We start from the raw sequence: 14,986 nt of genomic DNA on the forward strand, positions 1-14,986 counted from the left end.
GTTCATTTATTTCACTAATTCCTATTTTTAAAAAGTGAAACTTGTATATTATATTCATTAACTGCACACAGACTGGTATATTTCAAATGTTTGTTTATTTTAATTTTGATGATTATAACTGACAACTAAGGAAAATCCCAAATTCAGTATCTCAGAAAATTAGAATATTGTGAAAAGTTTCAATACTGAAGACACCTGGTGCCACACTCTAATCAGCTAATTAACTTAAAACTCCTGCAAAGGCCTTTAAATGGTCTCTCAGTCTAGTTCTGTAGGCTACACAATCAAGGTGAAGACTGCTGACTTGACAGGTGTCCAAAAGACGACCAGTTGTCCAAAACAACGAGGATTGTGAAACAAAACCCATTCAAAAATGTGGGGGAGATTCACAAAGAGTGGACTGCAGCTGGAGTCAGTGCTTCAATTACCCCTACGCACAGATGTATGCAAGAGATGGGTTTCAGCTGTCGCGTCGAGCCACTCTTGAACAACAGACAGCGTCAGAAGCGTCTAAAGACAAAAAGAACTGGACTGCCGCTGAGTGGTCCAAAGTTATGTTTTCTGATGAAAGTAAATTTTGCATTTCCTTTGGAAATCAGGGTCCCAGAGTCTGGAAGAAGAGAGGAGAGACACACAATCCACGTTGCTTCAGGTCCAGTGTAAGGTCAACGCAGCTGTATACCAGGAAGTTTTAGAGCACTTCATGGTTGCTGCTGCTGACCAACTTTATGGAGATGCAGATTTAATTTTCCAACAGGACTTGGCCCCTGCATACAGTGCCAAAGCTACCAGTACCTTGTTTAAGGACCATGGTATCCCTGTTCTTAATTGGCCAAGCAAACTCACCTGACCTTAACCCCATAGAAAATCTATGGGGCAAAATTCTGAAAATTTTTCGTTATCTGATGGTTCCAAAGCAAAATCACATCCTTCCATTACATTGACTCTCGCACTACACAAACTGTTGCATGTCATCCATCATCCACTGCACTGATTGTACACACAACTGTAACCAATCACACATTCACTATAGAACACTCACTCGGATCCCTTTCAAAATGTCGAGTACTGTTAGCTACCTTTCTACCTTTACGTGTAAAAAATAAAAATAAATAAAATGTAAAAATCCCTTCAGTTTTTTCATTACAAATATACTGATTATTAAAACAAAAGCGGTTCATCAAAAAACAGTTTTCCCCAACAGTTACCCAAACATTCACTAAAGACAAAACAGATCATGTTTGGGTGAAAAACCTCCTTAAATACTGTCATTCTGTGTATAGAGTATGTGTATATTTATCATGACCATGCGTGAAGCAAGCAGAGAAACAAGGTACTACTCTCAGAAAACATACAAATAATTATAATTGTAGATGTTTAATTACTATTTGGAGCATTGGGATCACTAGATGATGGCTTAATTAACTCATTTTTGTTAAAACCTGAAATGCGTCCAAAATCGACACTTTTTCCTTTTTTATCACTGTCTCTAGTTCAAAATTAGCCCATTGCGCATATATATATATATATATATATATATATATATATATATATATACAGTAATATTTTTTTTTTTTAATTTAAAATTACATTAAATTAACAATGTGTCACGAACAAACATGAATTAACTATTAATTTGATGAATAATTAGGATTAATAAATTAGTAAAAATGTTCATTGATCACGGCAATATAAAAGAAAATAACCTTATGATAAACTGTCATAATAAAAATAAGAATACATTTTATTCATAAAGTGCTCTTACAAAGCGCAAGTTAATAATAAATAAACAAACAATATTTTAATTCCACATAAATATTCACATGGCTGTAGATTAATTTTATTTAAAAATAATTTTGTTATCTTAAAACATAATTCATCTAAACACCTTCTGGAAGACAAAATGGCAATTAGCATTCAAAGTCACGTAAATCACGTCACAGACTAGATTATATTTAACTGGCACAGAATGTGTTTCATGTATAGATCACGTCCAGGAAGCCATGCATATTCAAGTGACATGATAACTTGCCTGTTCAACCATGTAAAAAGCCTTTAACATATTCAAAACAAATTATATACAAATCCTACATGAATATGCATGGCCTTTTCATCATGTACACACCAAAGCACACACACATAGTAATGTAGCAGCCCTATGGGAGAAGTGCTCATATGTCAATACTTTCTTCTTGCAGGCAAGAACCAATGTCAACTTTGCCCTTTGAGGTCCCAGGTAGGTGTAAGCTTTGCTGACCTGTTTTTAAGCCCCCGACCCTCTAAAAAATGCATGCACACAAACAGAAACATGTCCACACACTCCAACACATTTTATATTATATTAAATAAAATGCAAGTAGTAAGGAAACACAATTTTTAAGGTCAAACCAACATATGCTTACCTCTACACTCTCATTCACTTCAATTCCTCCATCGTTGTCGTCATCTAGCTGCTTGTGAATGTGCCGAAGTGCCTCTAAACTGAAGCGGTCGGCTTCATTCATACATGGAGGGATGACTATTAAACACGGGTCTGCGGGGAGAGACACACAATTACCTTTTGTCCAGCTAAACTCAAGCTTAAACTTAAGCTTTTCAATGTAGTTCAATACAAGTTTATTGCAGACAATTGATGATAATTATTATGTATGGCCACTTTCGGGCCTTAAATGCCTGTCAACAAGACTTTCTGTTGTTGATTAATAAATAATCATATTAATCATCAAGTTTTTATCCTGTCTAACTGTCTGTACGTGCGAGCATTTGCATGTCTGGGCATCTGTAGGGCTCTGTTTACGGTGGTGTGCTTTCACCGGTCTTGACACGCTTATTAGGTTGCATGCTGTTGATATGGCAAATGGTGCTGGTATTCGTTTGGATCAAATCCTTGCTCTTATTTAAGAGAAGACGTGTGAGGAAAGAAGAATCAATCCAGTTTTAACAAGACTATTACTGGAAAAGAGCCCTGATTGGATGACACATCACATATCAATGAGGAGCCCAGGAACATTTTCCCATCGACAGACACATTACACAAAAAAGCCCCACATATATAAATACATGATCTCCTTCAAATTTGAAGGCAGCTGTCTCTGCTTGCATAAAGAGAAATATTTAATACAGTATATGAGAAGAGTGTGATGTTATGCATGATTTTTTTTAAAGGATTCATTTTTGAGTGATTTATCTCTTTAAGTAGGATTAAACTACATATGAAGAGTTCATCTGCAAAAAAATAATATCATAAAAATCAAAAAATCATGTTTGATTAAATAGTAATAAAAAAAATACAGCTAACTAACACAGTTAAACACAATAAAAACAGGATAAAACATGATTTATGAAAATTAATTATATTTTTGTAAATCAGTGTTCTTAATTCTAATGTCTTAGAAATATGGCTAAAGTGTACTGTAGAAGCATTTTGTGGTAAACCAAAAATATAATATAAGGTAATTTCTACTGAAACTTGAAATTCTTGTATATTCAAAACTATTTCAAAATACACACGATGAAGTTGCAATTTAGTACATTTAAAGTATGCTCTCTTTAAGTATGCTTATTTCATTTATATAATTTTTTCTACAAGTATTTTAGAAGATGTTTATATACATTGATATACATTAACGTGCACAATTAATGCACTTTTTTTAAAAGGTTGGATCTGAGGGTCCCCAGACACTAGTTATGTTAAAAACTATTTATGTTAAATGAATGAAAAGCACAGAGCTACTGTATCACCAACAAAAGTGACTAAAGTCCTTCCTTTTATGGCTGAACAACCTCAAAATTCTGCAAAACAAAGTTAAACAAAAGAAGGTATTTTCTTAGTATTTGCATTATGCCTTGTATGTGTTCCCCAGTCTGATTGCATAATCATATTTGTGTACCAGATGTCCCTGTCCACACTCATTTCCATGTGTGTTTTTTTGCATAAAACTCCCTTGTGCTGATGGGTGACATCACAGGAACACTGTGACAAGAAGAAATGCCTAACAATTACAAATGCTGCACGTCAAACAGCAGAGTCCACACAGAGTTTGGGATTTTATAAAAAAAATAAAAATAACTAAACTAATAAAATGAATACATTTGTGACATAGACCATGTGACTCTTTGTTCAGATTTGTGCATCCATTTCTAAAATCTTTGGATCATGACCATCAGGTTTCACACAAAAGTTAATGCATCCGTCACAAAAGACATTTTGAAATTTGTGGTAACTCTTATGTAAAACTGTATGCTGATCATATGAAATTAAAAATTATATTAAAGGGGTCATATGATGTTGCTAAAAACAACCATATTTGGTGTATTTGGTGTAATGAAATGTGTTTATGCAGTTTAAGTTAAAAAAAATACTATTTTCATTATTACACAATGTTCATTATTGTTTCTCCTCTATGCCCCGCCTTCTGAAACACATAATTTTTTTACAAAGCTCATTGTTCTGAAAAGCTAGGTGTGCTCTGATTGGCCAGATGGCCAAGCGTGTGACGGAAATGTTACTGCCCTTACCATACTGTGATACTGTCTCGGTCAGAAAACCGGCGCAACATAATTACTGATTAAAATGACTTATACTTTTTACGTGTTGTGTTTCATTGCGTCCAGACAGAAAGGAAAACTTGAAATTGCATCATATGACCCCTTTAAATAAAAAAAAAAGTGGCAAAAATCGAAACAGAAGCATTTCCACAAGTGGTCTCATACTTACATAGTCCACTGTATGCATAATTAAAAGGAATAAAAACAGAACACTTTTAACAGCATATTCAGATTAGCAAAGAAAACCAAAAGACTGCTGATGATGTGCAGGTCACTTTTCATTCAGGTGACATTAATAAACTTACTACAAAGCCCCTCTAGCACATACAGCATGTGGCAGGAAGGGACACAGTGAGGGGGAGAATAAACACGACCAAATAGCAAAAATAGTTCTGGAGAACAAAATGAGTGAGTGTAAAATTAGGACGCACAAAGTTATAAATAGATTTTTGTTTCCAGTTTTCAGGAAGTGGTTTATCTCAATGACAAAGAACAGTACGGGCCTCCATGAGAAATACACACGGACACACACACACTCAAACACATACACAAACTCCTTAAATGAAGGCACGAGTCACAGATAAAAGATGAACCGCCACTTGCTAAAACTTTCTTTCCATGAAATAAAGGGAAAAGTAACTCTCAAACAATCTTCAAAAGCCACTTTTAACTCAAGCTATACGAACGACAAGCCACACATCCCCTCTGATCAATTCTTTTTCAGGATATTCTTAATGGCGAAGGAAATCAGTTGTTCAGTTCTATCTGAAAAGTCACCAAATAAAAAGTTAGTATAAAAATGCCTATAAAAGAGCGATCAATGTCTATACATAAATATAGCATAAAAAAAGAAAAAGAAACACCTCTTTTTTTTAGGATATTGTATTTATTATCATCGTATCATTTTGTACTGTATTTTAATACAATTATACATTATTTATGGAAAATACTAAATAAATAGGTAATAAGCATTCTGTAAATACACTCGCTGAAAAGAAAATGCATAGAAATTGTACCTTTATTGGTACAACACCCTCAAATGTTATGTACTTTATTCACCGACTAAAATAATCCCTTTTTTCTCAAAGTCGTGTGGCCCCTTTAATCTAACTGGTAATTACAGAATTGCAAGAGAGAAGCGGGGTGTAAAGTAAATGCATACTGTGAGAGATACGATATGTGCTTGGGACACTCGGAATGCAGATGGATGCCTGGCTCAGACAGGAGTAGGCACACTGCTCAAACACTCTCAACACACGCATCAGCTTCAGATGATGTGGCAATAGGAACAGCTTTTTATGTAAGTATGTGTTCATTCATCGCAGGAGAGAAAACAGAGAAAAACCAAGAGAGATATGAGCTGTCAAGAGGAGCTGGTGGGCTGCTGTGACAGTCTCCTAGACTGGGCCTCTCTAGAGAGTTAAGATGAGAAGTCCAGTCAAATGAGTAGCTCAATGAAATGCAGCAAGGTGACGCATACTGAAAGTAAAACATTACTTCAAAGAAAGAGGGAGAATCTGAGAGAAAGTGGAATGGTTCATGCATCTTTACCAGTTTCCCCCTGAGATGCTGTCATGGGACGGGAATAATACCAGTTCTGGATCAGGGACCTCTATTAGTTTTGGACCACCCTTGCTTTATCATGCTACCAGTATCTCAACATGTCAACATGGGTCAAATTTGTGCAATATGGTATTCATTTTCAACTAAAACAACAGTGCTGTTTTTGCAACTTTATTACTTTAAATTTACTGTAACGTTAAATCATCACATCAGCCTTACAAGATACATATAATAATAATAATAATAATAATAATGAAACAAAAAATAAATACAAGTCAATTCATCATAACTTTGAGGCAATAATGATGTAATATCACCATAATTCAAAAGCCATAAAAAATGACACATGGATTTATGAATTCAGGAGTAATTTAAACACATTCTTATCCTTATGATACATTTAGGGATTCCCAAACTTTTTTTGTCAGTCAAAGCACATTACTTGGCCTGATTTTATTTTAATTAATTATTATTATTATTATTTTTTTTTTTTTTTTTTTTTTTTTTTTGAATTTCCTAACTTCCTGTTTCAAATTAGCAAGATCACCAAATCATAACAACAGTTTAAAAGCAAAAAGGTAATGGTAAAAACGGCCCTCACCAACCCCTTTTGCTTCTGTCTTTCTGAACCTCCATAAAAAGGCATATTATTCCTCCATGGACAGGGCACCTATAATCCTCTGCTTATGATATTGCATAAGTGTGTGTTAAAATACTTACAATATTTTTTTCAAAATCTGACAAAGCTCACAATCCACAAGTTCATACTTCCAGAAAAGGAGACAGAGCTTGTGTGCCATTACAGTAGGAATGTGCGGATTGAAGCTGAAACTCAAGACATGAGTGACTAACCACCAACGCAGAGGGAGACAGAGACTTAATTACACCAGATACTTATCTATGATTGTATAAGCAACACTGAAGATCAGTTTTTGCACTAGGATAAGAAAAGAGAGCAGTGTGCAGTCATGAGAGGGAGAAGAACCACACATGATCCGTTTGTGTTTGCAGATGATGTGTAGAGGTAGTCGCACATACTGTGACTTTAACATAAAGACGGACATCCAGCGTGGTCCCCGCTGTATGAAGAAACTTCTCCGATAGGGTCAGTCAGTTTGAAAGAGGGGGGAGGTCCACCCTCTTACCTCCACGGCCTAATGACAAATGCAGAAGTCACACTGACACGCACACATTGCCTAACTGAAGGGGTCACAGCAAGTCGATTAAGGCCAGGCAACTCTCCTTTTTTTTTTTTTTTTTTTTTACAGTTTGTGAGGATGCATTTCAACGGTCATCAGCATCAGAAATCCTGTGAGGTTTTTATTTTTTTTTATTTCCCACCTGTTCTAACCTATGGTTTCAAGATTATTTAGCTATACAGCTAGCTACATAAAGGTAATGCAGTAGTGTTTAAAAAAGCACAATCTGCGACAACACTATTCAATTTGGAAAGAAAGAAAGAAAGAAAGAAAGAAAGAAAGAAAGAAAGAAAGAAAGAAAGAAAGAAAGAAAGAAAGAAAGAAAGAAAGACTTAGTCCTATAAAAATCAAGTATCAAGTAATCATCTAAAAAGTGTGTCACAATGTGTGAACCGCTGGTTTAGGTGTTACTTGTGTTTACATATATTAGAGGAAACCTGTACAGTGAGAACAGTGAATACAGAGTGTCTGGTGGTCTCATACTGAAATGAAATAGGTCAAACAAGTAGTAGGCCTCCTTTAGATCACTGCCAAATCATAGACACTGTGAACAGTAGTCTAAATATAAAGACAAATGCCTTGTTAACATTTGTTTAGAATGAAAGCATTTGGTTATAGTGATATTTGCATTTCCATTGACACTGGCACTATATTTCTTCAGCAAATATCATGAGAGAGACAGCTCTTGTCAAACAGTTCTTTATTAATCTGACTTCTCAAAGCCACGTCATAGTGAATATTGAGAGTAGGCAACCCTCTGAACTTCCTGTTTAAGAACTGCGAGTTCCTGTTTGTTTGGAACCACTTCCTGCGACCTCTCCTACAGGTTCTCTAGAATGCCACCACCACAAACATGACTTCTAGCATTTAAGCAGGGAAAGACATCAAATATGGTCAACAACAGTACTAGAGCAGTGTGGTATAGCTCTATTACACTGGCACAACCAGACCTTTAAAAATCTCCAGTTTTACTCCTTTTTCAAATTTCCATTTCAGCTTTACAAAAGGCATACATCCAGGAATTTCTGAACAAATTTTCCCCAAGAGCATTTACGCTTTATTTTCCAGTGGTTGAAGAAGTTTTGCCACTCATCCAATGACTTCATCAGCAGTCTGATGGCAAGCATCCATCGAGAACTTTGTTGAGATTGAGAAGGTAAACATTGTGCAACAGCATTGTAAACTGCTGATTATATTTCAGTTAGAATACGGCAATGTCGAGTCTACATGGGAAAAACTGAATGACAAACAACTTATATGGACACAAGTGTATTTGCAGTAGATCAATTTAACTGATAAAACTCCACTAGAGCACGTACAGTATTGCAGTATGTTATGACCACACCTCGCTCACTGTCCACAGAGCTGACATCAGAGAATGATGGATTTAACCTTTGACCACATCCGAGGCGCCACTGGAATAATTAGGCCTTCGGTCTATCCACAATCAATTAGCCGAACAAAGTTAATGCGGAAGTGCAGCACATAACAACACAGCTACAGAATGTGTAACTCTAGCAGTTTGTGAAGCCGGATAAGTGGCCTTTGAGAACACACCTGTTTTTGGGGGGCCTGCAGAGCTGGATTACAACTAACCTCAAAGCATATGCTAAGTCTTCTAGCACTTCAGCCCACTTTACCCACAATGCAAAGTAAAATCTCCAAAAAAAGATGACTTGATTTACTATTTCTCACTGAGCACTGCTTCAAAAATATAGCTGCATAAAAATCTAATATATGTGACCCTGAACCACAAAACAAGTTAAATGCACAATATGTAAGATTTTACTACTTGCACAGTGTGATATATTTCACACAGTTGTGCATTTATTAATGTACCAAAAGTTCCAATGATCTTTAAATCCAGAGAAATTCCCCCAAAAAATAAAATATATATATATGTATATCACTATAAACTTTTTATTTTTTTAAAATTGTTTACACTTTTTTAGATACTTTTTAATAAAATATATATAAAATAAGAATAAGAATAATTAAAAAAAGAATAAGAAATAAAATACTGCTGCAAAGTTCTCCACTAAATAAAATACTCCCAGTCTCAAACCAATATCATATAATAAAATATAATGAAAAATATAAATAAATACTATTACTACAGTGCAGCACTACCAATCCCAGCTTGTAGGCCTGCTCATATTTAAAAAAATATATAACTTTTCTGAAGTGTAAAATGCAGCATCAACAGTTTCAGTTTTTAGACCTGATCATATTTCGTTATTGCGTTGGTCCAATCGGAATTAAGAGCAAAGGTCTGTTTAAATGCCAACGGAAGCTGCTTGAATTACAATAGTTTTTTTCATAGTTGTAGTGTTGTTCACACTCCCGTAATTCCTTTTGAAAACCTTAGGCCGGTGACACACTGGCATATTGCACCTGTCAAACATAATCTATTTTGCCGTCAATACTGTTGACGGTGTCCTTTATCAGTAGGCTTTATATTTATGCTCAACATGAAGTATAGATATTGTTGTCGTGAAGACAAGATCCTGGTCTGTCGGCGCCTTGGCGGCTTCCCTCTATGTCACCTACAGTGGCAGCAGCGCAGCAGCACGCCAGCGCCGCGTCAGGCACGATTCTGGTGTGCAAAAGACACAGAAAACGCGAAGCAGCCGTCACGCAATTCAGAAGCAGCAGAAACGCCACGCTCACGCCACGCAGCCAGTGTGTCACCGGCCTTAGAATCCATCATACAAAAAATATACATAAACATATACATATATACATATATATATATATATATATATATATATATATATATATATATATATATATATATGGGGGGGAGCAGGGGGACGTGTGGGATTTCCCCTTTCTGGTCAATGTATCCCCGCCTCTACTTAATTAATTTTATCCCTGGTGGGGATAAATTTATCCCCCCCTCAAAGTGATCAGTGCTACTACACTAGTGGCGAGATGGATCACAAAACTTATCACGGATCCATGGTTTGAAAAGTAAATTTTATTTTAAAATGCGCTACTTTAGCTCGCTCTGATATAGCTGCCGCTCAGCCTCTCTGTATTCACCACTCTGCAGATTTGCTCAATGTCCTGCCCGCAGCGCTATCCGATTGGTTACACCTCACAAGTAATAACCTATCAAAAATTGCGAGACGTTTGAAGCCGGTCCGCTGGGCAGTGGAATTGCTAACTTGGCGACTTTGCCGCTAGATAGATTTAGCGACTTTTTCCCAAAAAAGCGACTAGCGACAAATTTAACGACTTTTTGGGCAATCATTTTTTTAATATAGTTTTACAGTAACAAAACCATGGTATAGGTGTCCCATAGCATTATACACAGTCATCCATCATACAGTCCATCATACAGTTATACAATGATAGTTCAAGGGTTGAATGAAGGGCAATAGCACCAGTCCAAACAAAAATCAAGAAATAAAGACAATCAACATACTTTCTCAAGGAAATTCCAAAGAGGGGACCAAACACGACAAAAGTCGTTAGACTTCCGGTGTAGATCACGGGTTAGTTTTTCTAAAGGTAGATATGTGGCAACTTGACTCAACCACATATTGATGGAAGGGACATGACGAGTGGACCACAACAAAAGTATACGTTTTCTCGCCAAAAAGGTACAGAAATGTAACACACATTCTTGATCATGGTTGAGATGTCATTCAGCTTTACAGTTCAAGAGATAGATACTTGGGGATAAAGCAAAAGATTTACCAATAATCTTCTGAACAGCTTTATGTATCTCTTTCCAGTTAGTCTTGATCATATCACAGTCCCAAAACACATGCATGACCGTACCAATATTAGACTTACATTTGAAACACAGTTGGGAAGCATTAGGAAAGATCTTGTGGAGGCGAACCGTTGTTAAATAAGTCCTGTAAATGAACTTGAAGCTTTGCTCATGGTTTTGATATTGATGCGCCTCTAAAGTAGATGCCAGTACAGGCCGAAACCCAATCATCGTCACTGAGATTAGTTCCAAAATCTTTTTCACATACTTGTTTCAGAGGATCTAAGGAGGAGGAACCGACATTAGACAACATGGCGTAAAACTCAAAATCTATTTTTAAGAGAAACTGAAAATTGGGCAATCATTATATAGTCTATGAGACTTTCTGGTGCTGCCGCACGAGCGCGAGCTCTCTCTTTCCAAGTGTGAGCCTCTCTCTCTGCTTCTCCTGTGTTCAGCGAGTGCAAAGAGGAGCAGCACTTTCAGTAAAAAAAAAAATAAAAAAAAATATTCTGTTGCTTCTAACTCTATTTTACGAGCAAGTATAGCCGACATCAGTCACAGCACAACCACTGACTTTATCGTATGTGTATTTGATTTCATTAATGCAGATTAATGTTTGAGAGCTGGTTATGTATAGTCCTAGTCTTAATGGACCGCGTTTCAGTCATTATAATATGCATTCCTTTGTCTGACAAAAGAAACATTAAAATATAGTAATAAAAACAGTTTAATTAAGGAATCACGAGCGCGAGTAGGCTTTTGCGTTGAGAGCGTTTGGAAGTTGTGACATCAACGTGAGGAAAAAAAAAACATCATCCAAAACAAACCATGGCTAACAGTCAGATTCAGCCGTTTATTTATGATCCAGAATCAGATCCCGAGGCTGAAACTGAACAAGAGCAGCAGCAGAAATGACTACAACAGCGTATCTATGTGGTATGTACTGAAACTAGGGATGGGTATCGTTAAGGTTTTAACAGTATTACTACTCTTACCGATACTGCTTAACGGTCCGGTACTTTAACGGTATTCTTATCGGTACTTTGAGTTGTGTTAGGCAGTCGAAAACCGTGCATTTCTCTGTTTGCACATAATGCACTTTTGAAAGATGCTTTGACAGATTGCTTGTGTTTCCGCCCTTACATGCAAAAATTTTGTTGCACTTATGACAACCACTGCATCCACTCTAGTGAAGTATAACCACACTTTAGTACGTTTTACTGTCTCCGCCATCGTCACTCTTTGTATTAAGCAGGAGTTTTTGTACTGAAAGGGGCCGTTTGCATATCGCGTCTAAAAACGTGTGGAAAACACTAGGCGTGCCGCTTTCTGATTTTTTCCCCAAAATCCTTCGGGCACTTGCGCTCCTGAGGAGTCTGCCGTTGCTAAGCAACCATGACCTGCTCTCTCCATGAAGACGCGGAAATTTCAGCAATGGATGAATGGATTTGCAGCACTAAAAACTGTGCAGTAGCACTGCTACTAAATTAATAAAAAAATCCACATTCAGCTATCAGCTGTTCCTTCATCTTGGCTGAGCTTCAACGTTGTTACGGAAAAGGTGAGGAAGTTACATGACCTGCGGTGCGCTTGCGGCATTCTGAAAAGTTGAGATGTTTTTTACTCGATGCGATGCGGATGCGGCAGGAAAAAAAACGAGCTCGTCGGACCGCGTGCGCGTCGCGACCGCGTCGCTTCCATTAGGAGCGCGCATACTGCAAACCTGCATTTGAAATAATGAACTTTAGCACGCAAAAGACGCGATATGTGAACAGCCCCTTCGCGTGTGTGTGCGCCGCGCTCGTTCTTGTTGTGTGTGGGTGTGACTGACAGACAGCCTCCGCGGCGCGCATGAGCGATCTCGCAGATCTCAGAGACAAACGTCTTAATATGTCGCACATTAGAAATGTTTGGTGAGATAAAATGTGCACAATACCATCATTAAGCAAATCTATTCGCCATCGTCACTCTTTATTACTAAGCGGGGGTTTTCATACTGGTATGTCTGTACGTGTGCAGCGCTCGTTGTGGTGTGTGTGTGTGTGTGTGTGTGTGACTGACAGCCTCCGCAAGCGCGCATGAGCGATCTCTCAGATCTCACAGACAAACTTCTTAATATGATCACACATTAGAAATGCTTGGTGAGATTAAATGTGCACTATAACATTTTTAAGCAAAAATACATAGTACATTAATTTTTTCCCCTCCAGTACCGAAAGCAGAACCGGTAACGTCAGATCTTACTGATACTACGGTCTTTCATAATTTAGCCCCGGGGCCAGTTTAATACCGAGTTTCGGTACCCATCCCTAATTGAAACTGTATATATTTGCTTATGTAACCCCTCTCTCCCGGGTCCTTCCTGATGCTCCTCGCACTCGCTCCGAGTGGGGCTCGAACCCGGGTCTCCTCTAACAAGGAGGCTAAATGGCTACAGCCACTAGCATCTGTTGCTAGTGCGTCTCTTAAGATCGGGGAGGTTTACCTGCACAGCACTACTCGCTGGCCTCCGTTACACTTAGCGGTTTTGGAAAATGACTAAGTTCCACTTTATGTCGTCTTTTTTTTTTCTTTAAAGATTTACAAGCCAATAGCTAAGTTAACAACACAGAGATATTTGAAGCAGTTTTACTCACCGCCTGCGGTTCCAACACACGATCGTGACCCTTTTTGGTTGGGACTGTATTATCCTTAAGAAATAAACGATATGTAAATCTGGCGTCAAACTGGGCCTTGTTTGTAAAACAAGCATCTTCGAAATGCACGGAACAAACAAAAACACTTGCACAACTCCGTCGATACTCTTTAAAAGCATCCACTGGTCCCTTGATGTTTTTTTTTTTTTTTGGTAATCTGTGCAGGGTTGTCTTGCTCTAGCAACCAAAAACACACTTCTTTTGAGACATTTCGCTCTCGCTCTGGACAGTGAATGTCTCGTCTCTGCTCTACTATACGGGAGCGCGCGCTCTTCCGGGAGAAGTGCCCTTTAGGACCCATATAAGGAAATTCCGCTCCATCTAACGTCACACAGACCCATACTCGAAAAAAACTTTCCGAAACTTGTGACAAACCGGTTCTGAGCTCAAGAATGCGATGACCAATCAGAAACATTAATACAAGTTTTTTTGTTCACTGCACACACTGGCTGAATTCAGCTCTCACGCAAATTCTCTCATTATAAACTACAAAGTGCAGCTGTAGCCTACGTATGATGTACAAGATTCATTCATCAAACCATAAATAGACAGCTTAACTGATTATAAGGAGAGTTTATTTGAGAGTGCTTATACTCGTGCTAGACTTAAGTCAGTCAAAATGTTCTTTCACAATGTGCAGTAAATTTTCTTTGCTCGCATTTTCAGTGTAATGTATTTGCTGTTTGAATAACTGTGCAAGGTGTAATTAAGAATAAAAAAATTACATCACAACTTTATCCGTGATATTATCCTTTATTATTGTTTTGACCTCTAGTGGCAAAAATTTACATATTGTGCCTTTAAAGCGTTAGTTCACCCAAAAATGGTAATCTAAAATATCTTAAACTGTGTTCCGAAGATAAACTGAGGTCTTACTGGTTTGGAATGACATGAGGGTGAGTTATTAATGACATAATTTTCATTTTGGGGGGAACCAACGCTTTAAGGGACAGTTTTCGAATTTGAGATTTATACATTAACTAAAAGCTGAATAAATAAGCTTTCCATTGATGTATGGAAATAGTTGACTGAGATACAACTATTTGAAAATCTGGATCTTGCAAAACTCTAAATATTTAGAAAATCTTATTTAAAGCTGTCCAAATGAAGTCCTTTCCAATGCATATTACATATTACTTAAAATTTAAGTAATTATATATTTACGGTGGCGAATTTACAAAATATATTCATGAAATATGATCTTTAATTAATATCCTAATAATTTATCTTTTTGACCCATTCAATGCATTTTT

At 37.1% G+C, this 14,986-nt stretch overlaps 1 protein-coding gene across 1 annotated transcript in view; it reads right to left on the reverse strand.

Annotated features, from left to right (window-relative positions):
• Positions 1-14,986, reverse strand: part of stim2b (stromal interaction molecule 2b) — a 47,262-nt gene that overhangs the window by 14,309 nt on the left and 17,967 nt on the right. The window contains exon 2 of the mRNA XM_026268672.1: positions 2,403-2,533. Coding sequence (XP_026124457.1) covers positions 2,403-2,533 — 131 coding nt within the window. The remainder of the gene's footprint in view (positions 1-2,402; positions 2,534-14,986) is intronic.

The sequence above is a fragment of the Carassius auratus genome, chromosome 7 (genome assembly GCF_003368295.1).
Source record: "Carassius auratus strain Wakin chromosome 7, ASM336829v1, whole genome shotgun sequence".
In the NCBI taxonomy this organism is placed as follows: domain Eukaryota; kingdom Metazoa; phylum Chordata; class Actinopteri; order Cypriniformes; family Cyprinidae; genus Carassius; species Carassius auratus.